The 20,845-nt window shown below is 40.7% G+C and overlaps 1 protein-coding gene across 1 annotated transcript; it reads right to left on the reverse strand.

The window, feature by feature from the left end:
- Positions 1-7,657: 7,657 nt before the first annotated feature.
- On the reverse strand, positions 7,658-20,104 carry LEPROT. Its single transcript, XM_045547822.1, has 4 exons — positions 19,995-20,104; positions 14,620-14,695; positions 10,674-10,860; positions 7,658-8,723 (listed from the first exon to the last, which is right to left on the reverse strand). The coding sequence occupies exons 1-4, from the start codon at positions 20,008-20,010 to the stop codon at positions 8,607-8,609; spliced, it is 396 nt and encodes a 131-aa protein (XP_045403778.1). The 5' UTR covers positions 20,011-20,104; the 3' UTR covers positions 7,658-8,606.
- Positions 20,105-20,845: the final 741 nt, after the last annotated feature.

The following is a 20,845-nucleotide window of genomic DNA, read 5'->3' on the forward strand; positions in this document are numbered from 1 at the left end:
TCAAGAACTGCTGAACAGGAAGATGATTTGGCATCATGAAAAATGTATATACTCTTCAACCCAACTTTGCTTTCCTAGAAAAGCACCTTAAAGAATTAGGATGTGCACAAAGATTTAACTCTTCCCTCAGAAATCCAGATAGCTCTCTTTTCACCTCTATTGGATTTGAACTCCTTCACAGTGAGGACTACATGGCCACCCTATCTAAAATGAATGCCCCACATACTACTTCTTCCCCTTCCCCACTATATTTTTCTGAGTAGCATTTATCATACCATATACTTTATTTATCTAGTTTTTATTTTTCTTCTGATATTGAAATGTAAGCTCTATAAAGCAAGAATTTTGATCACTGCTATGGCCATGAGCAGTCCTACATTTTGTGGGGCCTTACATTTAACAACTTTGGGGTCCTCTGTAAGAAAAACAAGTGTTTTTTAATAAATTTTAAATTTTCAAATCAAGAAATTTGAGAAATAAGACACATATTACAGAATCTAGAAAAATAACAATGCAGGTAAATTAAAACCACCTCATAATTTGAATTACTTTGGTATTGGCTGGATGTCTGAAGATTATTTTCCCACAGAGCCTACGAACAACAGATATACTTTAGCAGTTCAGACAAAGAGAATTCATTCATTCATTGTTTTGCATATTTATTGAGATATAATGCACATACCATAAAATTCACCCATTTGAAGTACATAATTCAATGGGTTTTAGTATTTTAACAGGGTTGTACAAACATTACCACAATTAATTTGGAACATTTTCATTACTTGTAAGCCTTTACCACATTTTATCAGTTGATGGACATTTGAGTTGTTTCTACTTCTGTTAATTTTTTTTGGGGGGGTCATTTTTTATTGAGATGAAATTCACATACTACACAATTCACCCTTTCAGTGTATAGTCCAATGGTTTTACTATATTCAAAGAGCCGTGCAACCATTGGCACTAACTTCAGAACATTTTCATCACCCCAGTGAAACTCCATACCCATCGGTAGTCACTCTTCATTTCCCTTTGCCCCAGCCCCTGGCACCCATGGACCTACATTCTATTTCTATGGATTTGCTTATTCTAGACATTTCATATAAATGGAATTATACAATACGTGGCCTTTTGTGATTGGCTCTTTTCACTTAACATAATGTCTTCAAGGTTTGTCCACACTGTAGCATGTATCAGTACTTCATTCCTTTTTATGGTTGAAAATCATCCCATGGTATGGATGTATCACATTATCCATTTATTAGTTATGGACATTGCATTGTTTCCACTATTATGACTAACACTGCTATGAATATTCATATGCAAGTTTTTACATGATCTATGTTTTCATCTCTCTTGAGTATATATATGCCTAGGAATGGGATTTTTGTGTCATATGGTAACTCCATGTTTAACATTTTGAGGAACTGACAAATTTTCCCCAAATGGTTGCACTATTTACATTCCTACCAGCAATTTCCAGAGGTTCCAATTTCTCCATATCCTTGTCAACACTTGTTTTTGTCTGTCTTTTTTATTATAGCCATTGTAGTGGGTATAAAGTGCTCATAGTAGGTTATTTTTTTCTTTGTTTCCCTCAAGTCTGGAGGAGAGAAAAGTCATAGTGGTTTTGACTTGCATTTCCCTGATAATGATGTTGAACATCTTTTCATGTACTTTTTGGCTATTTGTGTATCTTCTTTAGAGAAATGCCTATGCAGATCCTTTGCCCATTTTTTAACTGGGTAATTTGTCTGTTTATTACTGAAGATGGGAAGCCACTGGAGAAGAGGAGTGACACAGTCTGATCTATACTTTACAGGCTCATCCTGACTGCTGTGTTTAGAGTAGTCTAAAGGACGAATAGGGCAAAAGCAGGGAGACCAGTTAGGAGGCTAGTACAATAATCCAGACACAACCGTGTCTTGAACCACAGTGGTAGCAGTGAAGGTATAAGAAGTGTTTTGTTTGTGGATACATTTTGAAGCTAAAAGCAATAAGATTTCATGATAGATTATACGTTTGAAGGGCAATAATGAGAAGTCCTGAAATACTCCAAGTCTTTTGGCTTAAGAAACTGGGAAGACAGGGAATATCAAGAGCTTGATCTGGGGCACGCTGAATTTGAGGTGCTAGTTAGGCATCCTGGCAGCTGCATGTACAATTCTGGGGTTTAAAGAAGTGTGGGCTAGAGACTAAAATGCATGAGTCAGCTGCCTACAAAGGTATTGAAAGCCATGAGAGACAGCGTGAGATCACCAAGGTAATGAGAGTATGAAAGGTTTTTGTTAAACAAATGAGTTTACTCTTAAATGTATGATATATATAATCTCCTATTATGTAAATTTCAAATTAAATTTGTGGGAAGCTTATTAACCCATAGCTACTCATGTCATTAATATGCCCTCATAAATACATTTTATGTGACACCTTGTGTTCATCTCTTATTGACATGTCTTAGGTCAAAAAAAGTCCCATCGGCCGGGCGCGGTGGCTCACGCCTGTAATCCTAGCTCTGGGAGGCCGAGGCGGGTGGATCGCTCGAGGTCAGGAGTTCGAGACCAGCCTGAGCAAGAGTGAGACCCCGTCTCTACCAAAAATAGAAAGAAATTATCTGGCCAACTAAAAATATATATACAAAAAAATTAGCCGGGCATGGTGGCTCATGCCTGTAGTCCCAGCTACTCGGGAGGCTGAGGCAGTAGGATCGCTTAAGCCCAGGAGTCTGAGGTTGCTGTGAGCTAGGCTGATGCCACGGCACTCACTCTAGCCCGGGCAACAAAGTGAGACTCTGTCTCAAAAAAAAAAAAAAAAAAAAAAAAAAAAGTCCCATCTTCAAACTGCCTGTGTATCTGCCCCACAACCTTCACCTTCCCCTTACTGATACAAGCAATAGGAAAAGAGATAAATGTCGATGCCAGTGTTTGGGGGGGACCCTCTATTTCAGAGCCTCTGGCTAGATGGTCTCAGCATGGCAGAAAATGTCCATAACAGGAAACACAGGCAAAAGGAAGTGCTCTAAACCACAAACTGTTGGGATTCAGGCTGTAATGCATAGGCTTAGGTACCACTGTGAGACTCACTGCAAATACTAATGTGGTATCTTAAGTAAATTGAGCATCAGATTAAAGCCTGAGTTTAAAGCTCTTTTGACTCATTTCCACCAGTGGTTAAGTAGCTTTTAGCAAAAACATGGTCAAAGGACCACAAATGTAGAGGCTGCACCAGAGATGGCTGGAAGTGCTGGAGAATTCTAGATTTGTCAGGGAACAAGCATACAATTTTGCGGGGAGGGCTGTTAAGAATCATGGAACTTTACAGCATATGGTGATATAATTTGCTTCTCAACTGCAAAGGAAATAAAAGGGTTGAGGCAGAGGCATGGGGCATTTATCCTTTAAATTAAATAAGTGAAATGATTATCCAGCTAAAGTTGAACTGGTTTTATTATTTAAGTATGCAAAGGGGAAAAAATGAATGCACAAGTTTAAGTGAATATCTAATAATTAATTTGAAAGTGTGTAAACAGCTATAATTATCTAATTTTGATAAAGATATAATCAACACTGAAGCGATATTGTACAAAGTCTCCAAGTGTGCTCTTCTCCAAATAAACACTCTTAAGATTGAGGCCCCTTTGCCTATATGTCTAGCATTGAAGGTAATTGTTTCAAACTGGTCATCTGTTAATCTTCCATAGGAACTGTGTTTTTCTTATGGACATTTTTTATAGTTATGTTGGTATTATCAAATGTATATTTCTAGTAAAAATTTAGCTTTACACTTAGCTGGGCAACACAAATAACCAACTCAGTTCCTTTATAATCTAAATTGCCTAAATCCACTTGTAAAACATCAGATCTTCCCCAAATGTTTCACGCATAAGGAGGAGACATTATTCCTTAACTACTATTTTCCATCAGTGCATTCCTTTCCATAGTGTACAAAGATCTTCAAGATATGTAGAGCACTTTTTTAAAAATGTCAGGTTTTTCTCTCTTTTCCAGGATAGCTTTTCCAGTCTTCCACCTCCACAGGGAGTGTCAGCCATGGCAAAGGTGTAACCGGAGCCTGCACTCCTCGCAGTCAGCACAACATTGCTGGATTGCTTCTCTTCAAGTGAAGTAAGTACAGGCTCAAAACTAGTCAAATTCACATTAAGATTATCCAGACAAAAACACTGGCAAAACAAATCTCCTGGGCTCCTTTTCAAATGTAATGTATCTCAAGTAAAATATAAACTTTTTCATTTAACAATATACTTAAAAGCCTTTGTTAAAGTGGAAGTGGCAAGTTTTATTTAAAAAGTAATCGTCATCATCACACATACATAATGCATCCTAAAGCAGTCTCAGGGATCTTTCACATCACATTTGGGGTTGCAAGTATCACTATTCTACCCAAACAGCCCGGCTATATGAAAGTAGATTGTAATTCATGCACTATTATACACTGGGATTTTTGCTAATAAGGTACAGCATGAGGCAGAATAGAAAAAGGAGAATTAAAATGCACAACTAATATTCATCTACAGGAGTAATATTTCCCAGGTGTGAACTAATTACTATGTTTGGAAAATGCTAGCATCCTCATAGATTTTTTTGGTTCTATAAGGGTACAAAACCTGAATTTTGCAAACTTTGAAAAGGCACATTTTTGTGGCACTGCCTAAGGATTTCCCTGAGAGCATAAGCAATGTTATTAACATAATGAACCATTTTGTCCTCCAGAAGAGCCTTCATCAAGGAGATACCTCAGAGGTAAAGAGTTCCTGAGGACTATAAGAAAAATCTGTGGGTTCCTAAGTGGAGGAAAAGAAAACAGTGAAAAGCAAGACCAGCTGAGAACTTGCCCTGTGGAAGAGATGAGATATGACAGGGTTGCTCCTGTCCAGAAGGAGATTTCTATCCTTCTATAAACTGCTGAAAATTTTTTTTGCATTTTACTTGGAAACACTGCCATTTTCTGTGAATGAGAATCAGTGGGTTATGTGGCATTTTCTTAAAAAATGCAGCCAGTGGTAATTGCACAATGCAGGTGTCGAAAAGAGTTTCAGATGTGGGGAAGATAATCACAAGTCAATCATTCTTTCCATGAAGAAGTCTGATCAGTTTGCTTTCTTCTCAGCACCACGTGATTTTGGCCATACTTAGAAAACCGATTGGTGGGTGATTTGGATATAAAGAACCTGGGCAGGGAAGGGGGGGCAGTGGCTAGGAGGAAGCCCCTGACTGGAAGAGATGGTGAGCAAAACTCACAGGCGTATACCTGGACCACAAGGACATTTGGAGGTGGAAGAGGATACAAAAATTGAAGAGAGAAATCTTGTTCTTGGGGAAAGAGGTGGGAAGTTACACTGTTCTTCCCCTGAACTGTTCACATTACCCTGTTTCCAAGACCCAAAACTCAGGCAGGTACCTTCAGTAATATAGGTCAGCCATGTTGGAGTTTACCCTGCCCTGGGAGGCTTGGCCTGGGAATTCAGTCACCAATTTGTAATATCATTTCTGTAGAAAAAGGGTTTCAAAGTGTGCCTGTAAGCCAGTTGTTTGGAACACGCTAAAGAATCCCTTCAGAACAAATTATTGATACACACTACTTGGATGGATCTCAAGGGCATTATGCTGAGTGAAAAAGGGCAATCTCAAAAATGTCATGTGCTGTATTATTCCATTTATATAACATTTTTGAAATGACAAAATAATAACAGATGGAAACAAATTACCGTTGGCCAGGGGTTAGGGCTGGTGGTGGACAGGGAGATGTGTGTGTGACTATAAATCAGTAGCACAAGGGACATCTTTGTGGTGATACAATAGTCTGTATCAGTGGTGGCTACATTACTCTACCCTTGTCATAAAATCATATAGAAATACACATACATATTTCCCAATGTTAATTTCCTAGTTTTGATACTGCACATTATCTAAGAGGTAATCATTGGAGGAATCTGGATAAAGGGGATATGGTGCCTCTCTGCACTATCTCAGCAACTTCCTGGGAACCTGTTTGAGTTACTGAATTATTTCTTTCAATTAAATTACTTCTTTTGGAAAAAAAAAAAGAATCCCTTCATAAGATTACTTACTTGTGGGGAATAGCTGAAGTGTATTCTCAGTTTTAAAATGTAATCAATATGCTTGGAATCTCCAAATATATTTTGTAATATATAGAAAAAAAATGAATCTTTTATAAGGAAAAAAAATGCCCAGCATTTGTGTCACCAGAAAGAAACTTCTGTATTGTATATTCATAAATAGCAATATTTCCTACTGACATTATTTAAATGATACTTAGGCACTGCAGAATAAATGTCTCTCTTTTCAGACACATAGCAAATCCAATAATCTATCATTTCAAATATTCTTTATGCAAGTACCTATATCACTCTGGAAACACAATCAAGAGGTAATGCTTTAAGGCTACATATTAAGGCTATCTTGGTTATTTAAAATGTGTATAAGCAACACTTTCGCAAAATGCAGTATAAACTAACCACAATTGCCCTCTTACAGAGAAAAGCTATTACAAGCCAACTAGACATTCAAAATGGTATCTTAAAACTTATTGCTATTATTCTATTGCAGGACAGATTATTGCTCAAAAGTGCCCATTTAAAAACATCAAGAAATTCTCACTCTTTTGTTATCTTTCGAGCAAGGTGACATCACAATAAAAACTTTCAAAATTAAACTTTTCTTCTGTGTTAAAAGTGAAATTTATTACAATACAGTAAGTGCAGGTGTCATTAAAAATGCTGCTTAAAATTATAAAGTATCTAAATAATTTTTCTAGTATTTAATATAAATATTGGAAATAACTTTGATAATTTGATATGTACACAGAACATCGGAAACAGAAAATCATGTACAAGGCCAAAAATAATGCATATTAACCCTTTAGGTATCACTTTTATCTTCTGGTCCCAGCATCATACTAGCATACACAGGGTATGCTAAGTACTCAGGTCATCAGATCACAAAGGTCAAGGTTTAAGTGTTACGAATGTATTTCAGTCATCACACTTTAACAATGTTTAAAAACCACTGGTTGTATTCAGATCAAGTGATTCTATTTCCCCTATTTTCCTTTGTCAATAGGTCTTAGACACAAAGATGAGCTAGAAAAACTGTGATTACAGGATCCAACATGACATGTAGTGCCAATGATTCACTTAAAAGGTGGCATAAAGTTATATACGAAAGGCTCACAGGACATGAAAGACAATAAATGTATCAACATGTAAATAAAACTAAGCAGTTCACCTTCTGCTTGCTTCCTCAGCTCTTACATCTCTTTAGGAAGGAGAAGCCAGAGCAAATCAGATTATAAAGGGACAGTCAGAAGTATTAACTGTCTACCCTTCCCCACTCCTGCTGAAGCAGGAACTGGCTCCAGCCCAGTCTCCCTCCCGACATCCCGTGCAGCTCTTCCCGCAGCACTGTGGAAACAGCCACTGCCTTTCAGACCATACCCAAGGGGACACCTATTCCCTCCTGAGGACACTTTGGGTTGGGGTGGGGGGAACGCGGCATGCTTTGTTTTGGTTTTGTAACTTATTTTTATTATATATTGACAAATTATAGTTGTATATATTTATAAAGTACAAAGTAGTGTTATGATTTTTTAATACAATGTGAAATGATTAAATTAAGCTAATTATTAATAACAGAAACATCACCTCAAATATTTAACATTTTTTGTGATGAGAACACTGGAAATTTACTCTCTTAGCAATATGAAAAATGTACAGTACTCAATTATTACCTATACTCAGCATGCTGTGCGATTGATCTTAAAAAAAAAATTTATTCCTCCTATCTAACTGAGGCTTGGCATCCTTTGACTATCATCTCCCCATTCCGAGAAGAGTTTTCACAGATTTGAGGAACAGACCCTATATTACAGGTTTGAACACTTCACAACACCAAGAGTCTGAACCCATCCTCAACATGAGGGCAGGTGAGACATTTTTTACAAATGAGCAGGCAACACCCAGAGAGGTTAAGTGGTTCAGCCAGGGGGCAGACAAGGAAGCTAGGTGTAACATTTCTTCCTCTATGACAACTCTTCTTAAACCTTAATGTGCGTACGATTTGCTTGGATCTCATCAAAATGTACTGGAATGGGGGTAAGGAGGGGGTTCTGATTCTGCATTTCTCATAAGCTCCCAGGAAATGTCAATGCTCTTGGTCTGTGGGCCACACTTGGAGAAGCAAGGGTCTGCAACACAAAGAGGGAGCCACCTCTGCCTGTCTGGGCCATGAGAGACCTGCTTCAGGGCCACCTGCCTCCCACAGCACATCCCCAGGCAAAAGGTTTAGACCCACTGCATATGTGAGCAGCTGTCTATAAGACACTGCTAACATATTTTCTGAGAGCACCATGATTATATGAACAGCAAACAAGTAACATAATCTAAACTTGCGAGGTCTATTTGCTGAGAAAAAAAACTAATCTTTTACTCAAGAAGTATTCCTTAAAGTGAACATGATATAAAGGTATAAAAAACCCAGCATATTAAATTTCATAGTAAAATGCCACATGTGCACACATATACCTAGAATATAAATGCCAAGAAATTCAATGCATTCTGTCATAATAAAGTGCTACCACCGGTCCCAGCTAAAATCATCTTCTCTTCCAAATACAAGGAAAAAACCTTGAATTGTAAGGAAAATGACTGCATTGCCTGCCAGCACAAGGCCACAGGCTCCCCATTTGATCTGAAACACAAGAAAAGAAGGATTAAATCCTTACTTCCTTCATAGTGTACTCTGCAAAACTGTTATTTTCTGCATTAGAAACATCCAGTGAAATATTACACAAAGCTGCTAAAAGGCTTAATAATGTAACAGGCAGAAACAGTAAACTGTTCAGTAATTAGACTAATTACTTCTGCAATGCTTGTTAATTAAGTCTGGTATCATCCTTAACATTTTCCCTATTAGTCATATTTCTCTACTGGTTTTTAATTGATGATGATTACCTTAAGTAAAATACAAGTAGTAAGATTATAAAAAGCCCCATTACAATATTGGGTACTGAAAGTTCTGCACATATCGACTTCTTTCATAGAAAATAGGAACTGGAGAGTTATGGATTCATTTGTTTCTTTTCTAGGCAAGAAAAGACTTTAAATAATAATCTGCACACAAATGAAAGCAGCTTTCCAGCTTGGGAGATGGTTTTACAGAGGCACAGTTGGGGGTGAGAGTACCCTCTAGTGGGCACTTTTTGTTTTAATTTAACCAACAGAAATATCAATGAAAATTTCTTCACAAAATGATAGCAGTATCAAAAGGGGGGGAAAATATAAATATTTACAGCAGCACTTAAGAAATGCTAGTCTAAGTCACAAGAAGACTAAAGTCATGACAATCTTGCATTCAAAAACCTTCAATGCTTCCTTATTAGATAAAGTTCCAACTGGCATGCTGTTCAGACCCTTGCTAATCAGGCTTCATGTTTACTCATGAAGTATTCCTTAAAGCGAACATGATATAAAGGTAGGGAAAAAAAGCCAGCATATTAAATTTCATAGTAAAATGCCACATGTGCATACATATACCTAGAATATGAATTCTAAGAAATTCAATGCATTCTGTCAGAATAAAATGCTACCACCAGTCCCAGCTAAAATCATCTTCTCTTCCAAATACAAGGAGAAAACCTTGAATTGTAAGGAAATACAATAGTTATACATACAACCTTTCTAGCCTTAATCTCAACTACTTTCTTTTTGCTCCATCATACTCGACTGTCCTTTATTCTACATAGTGCACTTTCACATTTGGGTATCATTCCATATAATAGCCTTTCCTACTTTAATCCAACTACTTATCCTTGGAGGCCTTATATCAAGTGCCAGTCAGAATTTCTCTCTTCTTGGTGATGGGACTCTGATCATGATTCAATTATCAAACATAGTACACTTATAGTAAACTTACCCATCAATCTAGTTTCTGTGTTCTTTAGGAGCAGAGACAGTATCTGGCTCTTATTTGTGGTGTTTTACAAATAGCAGACGGTCCAGAGATACTTACTGAATGAATAAACAAGACTTGGGCATATCTGATATTCAATGCCCCAAATAAGAGTTTCATAAAATTAAAATAGAATGTAGTTGGAGAGATTAAAAACAAATAGTAGGAATGACAGCAAACATCAAAGAACTGAATAAATTACACCCACAATGTGTTTTGGAGACAAAAACAAAATTTCTATATTGGATGCAAAGATGTCTTATTTATTGTATTTTCTAGTTGCTACGTAGTTGTCCCTCAATATATAACTATTGTATATTGAGAATTGAGTCAATGATCCCATTTGCAGGACAAGATTTTGATATGATCTTCATTTTGTAACTAGAAAAGTATTGCTACTATAGTCCCCATGTAATGCCGTAAGATTTAAGAGGCAGGGATTTACTTAAGAACAATTCCAGAGAACAGCTTAAAGTAGAAAAAGCAAGAAATGGTATGCTTGTAAGAGAAACAAAGAAAGCATTCTGAAAACATGGCTGAGATACTGATAGTTGATCTAAAGTGGAGGAAGAGAGAAACGAAAACTACATCTAGCTTGGAGTATAAACTCTAAGCAATGAAAATGAAATTGAGGTTCCAGACACAGGCCTTTCAAGTAAACTCAGCAAAACAATAGAAAACAAAACTTACCACAGCCACACGAGCAAGAATAACAGGAAATCCAAAGGCAGAAACAACAATTCCAGTAGTGAAGAAATATGCCAGTTCCCGACAGGCACTACTGGCTGCATCAGAGTCATATGTGACTCTTTTGGCAATGAAATGGGGAATGGGGGAGACGGCGTGGAAAATCAGGACGAACAAGGGCCAGTAAACGCTGTCAGTTGGACCCAGACAAGACCCAAAAAGAGAAGTTACATTTTAAACAGTTACATTTTAAATGAAAGACATACTACTGTTCTAAAATCATTGTTATATAAATGTCTAGGTCAAAAAATTAATCAATTGTGACTATTAGAACATAAGATGATTTCTACCAGGAATAGATAAGTAGTGATAATTTAAAAATTATTAATACTAGTTCATTAATACGTAGGTAGCTTATATTGTAAGAAACAACCATCCAATGTATAATCTAGAAACTTCATTGTTTTCTGTATTACTGAATTGCAATTTGTTTTAAAGACAGAATTTTAACTTAGTAATCTCTGCTTTCCCTACAGAACACAGTACAGTGGTTTGCAACATGCTAATTCAATAAAGATCTTTTTAGTGCATGCATGCCTGATACCTTTCAAGGCTTAGAATAAAACCCAAATTCCTTCCCCCAGCCTACAAAGCCTTATATGATCAGATATTGTCTACTTCTTCCATTCATTTTGTACCACCTTCCCTTCATTTGCTTAATCTGTAGCCACATCAGCCTTTTTTCTGTTCCTTGACCACTCTGGGCTCATAGCTGCTGTGGGGCCTTTGCACTAGCTGTCCCCTCTGCTTGGAATGCTCTTCCCCTGATCTTCTCGTTTGTTAGCTTCTTCCTATCGTGTGATCTAAACTGACAGATTCCCTCCTAGAAGTGGCTTTCCCTTACCAACCACTCTAATATACCCCAGGTCACCCTCGAACCCTCTTTTAACTTTATGTACAGTACTTATTCCCATCTCATATTTTCTTGTTATTGAGAACAGAGATCTGATTAGTCAATTACCACTTATCTCCAGGGCCTCGAAAGAATGAGGTGCTACATTGATGCTTGTTGAATGAATGAAATAATAAGTGGATTGTAAGTATGAAGACATGAAAATAAGTATGCTCACTGGTAAAAACTTTAAATGCACCCTAATGTTTATTATAACAGATCATAATAATACTCTAATGCAAAAACAAAACAAAACAAAACTGCTTTCTTTCCAAATTTCAATGATTTGCCTTTATAAAAAATTGCCACCTGGTTTCCAATGGTGTACTTACAGAAGTACTTCAAAAAGAATCTTTTTTTTTCTCCATCAGTTACACATTTATTAGGCTTCATTTATTAAGCAAAAAATATAGTCTCTACTCATTTTTATGTACATCACAATAATTCATGTCACCCAATACTGCGATAACAGATCCACACAGATAGCTGGCATCTACAAGCAGGACTTGGGGTAAAGCCAAACTAATGAAAGCTTTCCATTTCAGACACAGATGTAGTAACCAAAAAGCAAGAAGGGAAAGTATCCTTCATCAAGAGGACTCAGGATGGAAACACTGAGTTTAAAGTCCTAATTTTAAACTAGAGGGATTATAATATTAATATGTTTCAAGAATCACCAAACAATACTGTTGGAGGAGCCCTTAGAGCTTCTCTAGTTCAAAGCCCTTCTTTTACCAGGAGGAAAGGAGATTCGGAGAAAGGAAGAGGCCTGGAATAGACCCTGCTGTCACCTGACATGCCCATAGCCAAGAGTTCTTAATTCTTCCTGGAATACAGTGACAGTTTTCTGAAAAACAATCTAAGGGACTCCATGTTTCCATTCAGAGTAAGCAACTGAAATTTTTCTGAAAAACAATCTAAGGGACCCCATGTTTCCATTCAGAGTAAGCAACTGAAATATTACTGAATATATACTATTCAATAAATATGTAGGCCAGGGGTTGGCAAACTTTTTCTGAAAAGAGCCAAAAAGTAAATATTTAGGATTTGCAAGCCATAAAGTTTTTGTTTCAACTACTTAACTCTGCCTTTTTAGTGCAAAAGCAAAGATAATTCATAAACAAATTAGCATGGCTGTGTTCCAATAAAACTTTCATTACAAAAACAGGCAGCAGGCCATATGTGGCCTATGGGCCAGTTTGCTGACTTCTGATGTAGATGATAATCCTGGGTCACTATCATAAAGATATAAAATTAATTTCTTTGTGTTAGCAGTAATGGGTCATGTTCTTACCTTATAGAGATACAATGTATAACAGATTATTAAAACAACTGGATTTAGAGTTGGTTGCAGAATAACGGAAAAACCTTTGGTCAAGAGATTCAGAATACAATCTCCACTTCCATCTCTGCCACTTATTGCAGTGCAACCTGGGTAAGTCTCTACCTACTCTAGGCTTTGGTTTCCCAGCTAGAAATGAGGATAATAGTAACTTACATCCCTAAGGCTAGAATAAAAGTAATAACTGTGAAGGTTCTGAACAGATATAAGTTATTGCTTATGTATGGATCCCTGTTGTGTTTAAACAATGGCTAAGATAGTTGGCCAGGACTGGGATGGTAGAGGTGAACTCATCAATGTCATAACAACTTGTTCCAGGTGCTCTCAGTTAATCACATCCTCTTCTATCCATTTGCTCAAGCCAATCACCTGGGAGACATCCACGAACTCTCCCCGCTTGTTGTTGAACTCTGACATCAATTCACAAAACCTGTTGGCTCTGCCGCCTGGATTGCTCTCCTTTTCTTTTCATTCCCACTGTCACAGCCCTACATTTTGCTTGATTTATGACTACAGTCCCTTACTATTCTTCCTGACTACAGTCTCAGAACTTCCCTATCTTGTCTCACATTTGGCCAGAATGACTTTTTAACACAACCCTCTCCCCCTAAACTGTTCTTAAGCTATCTTTCCAGCTCCTGTTGCCTGAGTAGACAATCTAACGTCCTCTGCATGACGTACAGAGCCCTAAGGGATGACTCTATGTTCTGGACCAGCCCTTCTTTTGCCACTCCCAACTACAGTTCATGCTCTACCATAATGAACCATGAGTGGTTTCCTGAAACGTCTATATGCTTTCATGTGTGTGGGCCTTAGCAAATCCCTTTCCTGCTGCCTAAAGTCCTCCTTCCTCAGAGGTCCGTATGGCTGGCTTCCTGATTTTCTTGACATTTCTGCTCACATGTCACCCCTCAGAGAGGCCTTCTCTTACCACCCTCTTCCCGGCCTCTGGACCCTTTATCTATCTTTCATGACACTTCTACCTCTGACAGAATGCACATTGTTGTTCTCTGTTTATTGTCTGGCTCCCCCACTGAAATAACAGACTCTGAGAAAGCAGGATCTTTGTTTTCTTATTTCTTAATTCCCACTTCCCATACAAGGGCTGGCACAGGTAAGCACTCAACTGACAGCCGTTGAATAGAAAACTTATTGAATGTTCCCTCTGCCTGGAATGCCCTCCCCTGACTCCTAAGCCTAAGAAACTCTTATTTATCCACCAAGTCTTGGCTCAAATACAACCTCTGCAATGCAGCACTCCCTTACTGTCCCACTGAAACCCAGGTGCACGTCCTCTGCACTCCCAGAGTGCCTGCAGGCAACTCCACTGCGCTGCCATCTTACTGATTGGACTGTCTGCCTGTCTCTCACTCACAATCAGAACTGTAACTCCTTGAGGACAGGACTGTGTTTCTTCATTCTCGTACCCCAGGTGGTCCAGAGTGGGTGTTAAACAAATGCTTATTAAATGCATATAAAAGAGCTTTTTCTCTGCACAAATATACCTGACCCATAAAGGGACTGTGTTCATAATCTGGGCTTTACTAACGCATTGGTTAGTGCTTGGTGCTACACGGACCAAACTCTTTAACACCCAAACTAATAGTGACAAAGAAACAAAAAGAGGAATAGTTCTTTCTGAAATGATAACTTACCCATAATCCTCTAAGGCACAGCCCAGCATAAGAAAAGTCAGCCCAATAGCCCCACTGAAGGATAATGCCACGAGTGCTGTGAAAGACAAAACAAGAGTTAAAGGTCCCTGATCAGTGGTTGCCAGGGGCTGGAGGGTTCAGGGAAAATGGGAATGACTAAAAATAGGTACCAAGTTTCTTATGGGTGTGATGAAATGTTCTGTAATTAGATAGTAGTGATAGTTTCACAACCTTGTGAATATACTAAAAACCATAAAAGTTTACACTTTAAAAAGCTTAATTTATGGTATATGAATTATATCTCAATAAAAAAAATTGCTAAAAAAAGGCCCAAAATTTAAGCAAATGTAACAGTTTACTTATTTTATTAATTGATGTTACATTTGACTAGCAAATGACTGCTGTCATGGACTACATATTTGTGGTCCCCTCACATTCATATGTTGAATCCTACCTCCTCGCCATGAGATGCTATTAGGAGGTGGGGGTTTTGGGAGGTAATTAGGTTTAGATGAGGTCTTGTGGATGGAGTCTCCACCATGGGATAGGTGTCCTCATAAGAAGAGAAAGAGACTAGAGCTCTCTCTGCTTCCCACCATGTGAGGACAAAAAGAGAAGATGGCCATCTGCAAACCAGGAAGCAGACCCTCGCCAGACCCCAGATCTGCCTGCACCTTGATCTTGGACTTCCTAGCCTCCAGAACCGTGAAAAATAAAGGTTTCTTGTTTAAGCCACCCAGTCTACGATGTATTTGTTATAGTCACCCAAACTGATTGAGACAACTACCTATGTCCACCACTTTAAAATCATAAGGTAGAGAAACAGCTCAAGTAATTCCAGTACCTAACCCCTATCTAATACATGAATTCCCTCTGTATTTGTCACAAGACCAGCCAGCCAGTCTGCACAACTCCAGTGAAGGGAAGCTCACTTCCACCGGAGGCAGGTCATTTCCTTCTGACAGTTTCTAAATGTTGAAAACTCTCCCTCTTCAACTTATATCCAGAACTTTCTCCCTGTAATATGTACCTTTGCTTCCCCAAACCATAGTACTTTCAAGTATTTTAAGATTGCTTTCACATCTTCATAGAATACAATTTCCTGCATCTGCTGGACACTCCACTCTGAGAGGGTAGGAATGTATTTGCCCTTGTCAGGCTGCCGAGTGAGAGACAGAATATCAGGGTTGTTAAAAAATCTTGAGCTGCGTCACAAACACGGATCAAATCTTAACTCTGCCACCAATGGGTTGTGTGACCTTGGATAGGATCTGAACCTCTTTGAGCCTGAGTTCTCACCTGGCTCAGGCTCAAAGTTTATGGGAATTAAATAAGCATGTAAAGTGCTTGGCAAAAGGAGGTGCTCAATAAATAAATGTGGACTGACGCAGGGATCTACTCATTTTAGTAATGTTCTCTGATAAAAGTATAAATCAAGAATGGACAAACACCACATGTACTCACTATTAGAACTAACTGAAGAGCACACATGTGCACAGAGGGAAGTAAACCTCAGTGGAAATCGACTGGTGGGAGGGGCAAAAACCTACCTAACACATACTATGAACACTATTTGGGTGACAGGCGCACCTTTCGCCAGAACTCAAACATTACAAAAGTGATCCATGGAATCTACAACTTTTGTACCCTCTTAATATTTTGAAATTTTAAAAAAAGTATAAATCAAAAGCATAGGGCACTATGTTACCCAAATCTTCTTCTGAAAAAATCTATAGTACTCACAATCATTGATTAAACTAATGAACATCTTTTATTGTTTCCTTTTACTTTGAGAGGAAATGTAGGGAAACTGTTTTATAGGAAGATGTCAAGGAGCTTTTAAAAAACATCTGGGGGGAGAGGGAGGAAGGGATGGGTATATTCACACCTAATGGGTGCAGTGTGCACCGTCTGGGGGATAGACATGCTTGAAGCTCTCAGTTGGGCAGGGCAAAGGCAATATATATAACTTAAACATTTGTACCCCCCTAATATGCTGAAATAAAAATAAATAAAAATAAATAAAAAATATAAATAAATAACCATCTGGGGCTGGCCATGGTGGCTCACGTCTATAATCCTAGCACTCCAGGAGGCTGTGGCAGGAGGATGGCTTGAAGCCAGGAGTTCCAGACCAGCCTGAGCAAGAGAAAAATTAGCCAGGGATGGTGCTGTGTGTCTACAGTCCCAGCTACTCTGGAAGCTGAGCCAGGAGGATCACTTAAGCCCAGGAGTTCGAGGCTGCAGTGAGCTATGACAAAGCCACTGCACTCCACTCCAGTCCAGGCAACAGAGTGAGACCCTGTCTGAAATTAAAATAAATAAATAAATAAGTGAACAAATCAGGAAGCATACAGATGTTAGGGAACGGGGAAGAATTTTCAACTTTAACTTTTTATATCTTTTTCCATTTAGTACATGCTACTTTTAAATAGAAAAATGCTCACACGTGGAGGGAAAGTAACTTTTCGTGTGCTTTTTCAATTACAGATGACCTTTTCCCAGCTAGCTTTGCTCCTCTCCTCTGTTCCTGACCATCTGCAGTACTCTCTCCTCCATGAGACCTGTCAAAGCTAAGAATCACCGAGCTCTTCCTTCTGTGCTGACACCAATCTCTCACAGTTCACAACTGTATTTCTGTTAGATTCTTTTTGACCCTTATTTCCCCTCTTTTCTCAGAAATCACATCCTCTGCATCTCTTAAAGCTGGAGTTGACCAGGAATCTGACCCCATCTCTCTTTTCACTCCACACACTCCTGCTGAGAAACTGCATTTGACCCAAAGCTCCCAGTACCACAAGGGGCAGGCCACAACTGAGGATCCAGCCCAGAGTAGGTCCTAAGAACTAGACCTGCACCTTCACCTCCAATCTGGACTTCTCTGCCTGGACAGCCAGCAATGACCTCAAATTCAACATGTGTAAAACTGAACCACCATCCCCACCCTCTCCTCCTAAACACACACTTCATCTTTCATTTCAACGTCCTATCTCAGGAGTTTGCACTCTACCTTCCAGCAGATCAACAAGTCCAGGGGATGCCATCTCCCAGACCTCACTCAAATCCACCCTCTTCTTCAGAACTCTCTGCTACTGCCCTAGTGCAAAGGCCTTATCATGTTGTGCCTGCCTCCAACTGTGACTTCCAATCCATCCTCCGTCCATACAGCAGGCAGTGATCTTTCAAATATACATGGCCACTGTCACCCCTTTGCAGTTGCTTTCACAGGCTACAAGTTGTGCTGGCCCTGAGGCTCACCATGGTCTGCCTCCTCAACTGCTTTTCCAGTTTCAACCCTCACCACTAAGTTCCAGTCTTACTTAGGGAGCTTAAATTTCTGAAGAGAACAAGGCATGTTCTTTCATGCTCCCTGCCTGACGTCATGTGTTATTCTCTCCACATGGAATATACTCCACCTTCACACCATGCCTTGCCAGGTGAAGCCTTATTGATCCCTTTAGATTCAGTTCAAGCTTTGTCTCTTCTATGAAAACAGTCCTCTTTCTCCCTGGAGCAGGGTTAAGCAATCCCATCTGTACTAGTTCCCCAGGGCTGTAGTTATAAAGTACCACACACTGGGCAGCTCAGAACGACAGAAATGTATTCTCTCACAGTTCTGGAGGCTAAACTTCTGAAATAAAGGTGTCAGCAGGGCCATGCTGCCTCTGAAGGCTGTAGGGAACAATCCTTTCTTGACTCTTCCTAACACCTGGTGACTGCCAGCAATCTTTGGTGCTCCTCGGCTTGCACCTGCATCACTCCAATTTCTGCCTCTGTCTTCACATGGTGTTCGCCCCGTATGTTTCCATGTCCAAATTTCCCTCTTCTTATAAGGACACCAGTCATCAGATTAGGGCCCACCTTAAGCCAGTATCATTTTAACTTGATTATTAATACATATGCAAAGAAGCTATTTCCAAATAAGGTAACATTCACAGGTTCTAGTGAATTAGAACTTGAACATACCTTTTTGGGAGACAAAAATCCAACCCACCATCTCTGTGCTCCGACTGCATCTAAGCACCTAGCCACTTACACAGTAATACAACTATTTCCAGCTCTGTCACCCAGCAATAACTTAATTTTCTTTTTATCCCAAGTCTCCAACATGCAATAGTTCCTCAATAAAATTTGAATTAGTTGCAAAATGCTCTCTTCCCTTAGTCCTTTTCCATTTCATAAACTATCTTCCTTTTTACTACGTAACAATTTCTAACACATAAACATTATTAGTTGGCAGTTTCTGGTCCTGTAGTACTGAGATACCACCTTTCATCTGTTTTCTGCATTGGCTTCAAATGGATATATTACACAGGTGGATACTGTCCAAGTAAACCATATTTATTAAACTGATACTGAATATCAAAGTCAGTCAGAAACTATGATACAATGTATCTGCTAACAGCTCACACACTCAGATAAATTCATAATGAACACACATGCATACACATGCATATATTCTGTATTCATGTTTATAGCACATGTTGATTAACTAGAAGGATCTTTGGGTACAAATTTCAAGGATAGAAACTCCAACGTAAAAACAAGTTATGCTACTATTTGAAAGATTAGAAATGGAATGGTTTCCTACAAAAACAACAGGATACCTTCCAACAACCTCTTCCCTTCCTCATCCCTCTGAAGACATAAAGGAAGGGGTGTTCCTTGTACCCTTTTATCAACTGCCCCATACAAAAACACATACTGCATAAACACTACTTTCTTGTCCACAGATGTACGGAGAAAACACTGAAGAAAGTAATGTTAAAACTGCACCTAATCTAGTCTTCACGATTACGAGAAATACAGCATTTCTGGGCGCTTTCTATTGACATGCACCCGGAGTCAACTCTGCCCAGCTGGAAAAATCATTAGGAACAAAAGGATTAAGTTGCCCAATGCTGAGAACGCTGGAGACAAAGGCTCCTTTGTAAGAAATGGGAAACTGTGGAGGGGCAGGAAACGGGAGGTAAGGCGTTAGGGCGGACACGTTAAGAAGTGGAAACCTAGTTTAAAAACTCGGGGCGGTGGGCGCTCCGAGAACAGAGGAGGAGCCTGGGAGGTGATGCTCCCGGAGCCGGGCCGGGTCTCCCGGGAAGGCACTGCTCCCGGGCAAGGGATCCGCCTGGAGGGCCTGGGTGCCCCCCTCGAGAGCGTGCAAAAAAGGGCTGAGGTTTCCCCCGAAACACCGCTCCACCCGCACCCCAAGGGACGAAGAAAGCGGGCGAGCGCCTGCCCACCCGGAGGGCGGGAGGGGTGGCGGAGCGCGGGAGGCCGTTCCTCGCTGGCGCGCTGAAGGCGCAGCTCCAGGCGTAACCCGGCGCGGAGGTGGCGACCGCAGTGCTCAACAAGGGGCCCGGGGGCCTCGGATGTACCTTTAACGCCCGCCATGTCTCTCGACCTGGGGCCGCCGCTGCTTCCGGCTTCCTGCCTCAGCCCGGGGTCCCCGCCCAAGCCCGGCCCGGGGCCGCCCCCCGGATCCCGAGCCCGCCTCTGTCGCTCCGGAGCCCACCCTGATCACGCAGAGCCCCGCCCTGCAGGCCCGGAACTCCGCCTCCAGCCCCCAGAGCCCCGCCTCTGCTAGTCCCGACTCCACCCCTTCCATGAAAAGTCCCACCCCTGCCGGGCCATAACTCCTCCCCCAGCCCGCAGAGCTCCGCCCTGCCGGTATTGAGCCCGCCCATTCTGGTCCTAATCCCGCCCCCGCCACCCAGAGCCCACCCCCTTTCATCCATAACTCCGCCCCCAACAAGCAGAGCCCCGCCTCTGCGGGTCCCGACTCCACCCCTGCCACGCAGAGCCACGCCCCTACCACGCCTCATCCCGCCACCACTCAAAGCCCCACCCATGCTGGTCCAGATCCCGCCGCCGCCACGCAGAGCCCCTCCCTCGCCACGTAGAGCCCCGCCCCTGCCGGTCTAGAACTCCTCCCCCAGGTTGCAGAACCCCGTCCTTATTGGTCCTGATCGCCGCCACTCATGCTGGTCCCAGTCCTGCTCCCGCCGGTTGAGAACTACTCTCCCCGTTTATAGGGTACAGTCCTCAGCTCTGAGGTCCAGCCTTGCGCACCCAAGTTCGCCCAGGGTAACCCCGACCCTGCGCCCCGGCCTCTCCTCCTGTGTCCTGAGCCCTCCGGGTAATCCCCAACCCTCCCCACGCTCCCCCCTTCCATCTGTGTGCTGGGGCCTGGGCTCCGCCCGGACCTCTGGCCCTGTTGCTCGCCCAG

The sequence above is a fragment of the Lemur catta genome, chromosome 3 (assembly GCF_020740605.2).
Source record: "Lemur catta isolate mLemCat1 chromosome 3, mLemCat1.pri, whole genome shotgun sequence".
Taxonomy (NCBI): Eukaryota; Metazoa; Chordata; class Mammalia; order Primates; family Lemuridae; genus Lemur; species Lemur catta.

What these genes read in the sequence shown, in the direction of transcription:
- LEPROT (XM_045547822.1), bottom strand. An exon ending in TGTGCCTTAGAGGATTATGG is followed by an intron (nt 10,861 to 14,619) that starts GTAAGTTATCAT and finishes TCCAACTGACAG; the next exon opens with CGTTTACTGGCCCTTGTTCG. An exon ending in TTCTTGCTCGTGTGGCTGTG is followed by an intron (nt 8,724 to 10,673) that starts GTAAGTTTTGTT and finishes CTTGTGTTTCAG; the next exon opens with ATCAAATGGGGAGCCTGTGG.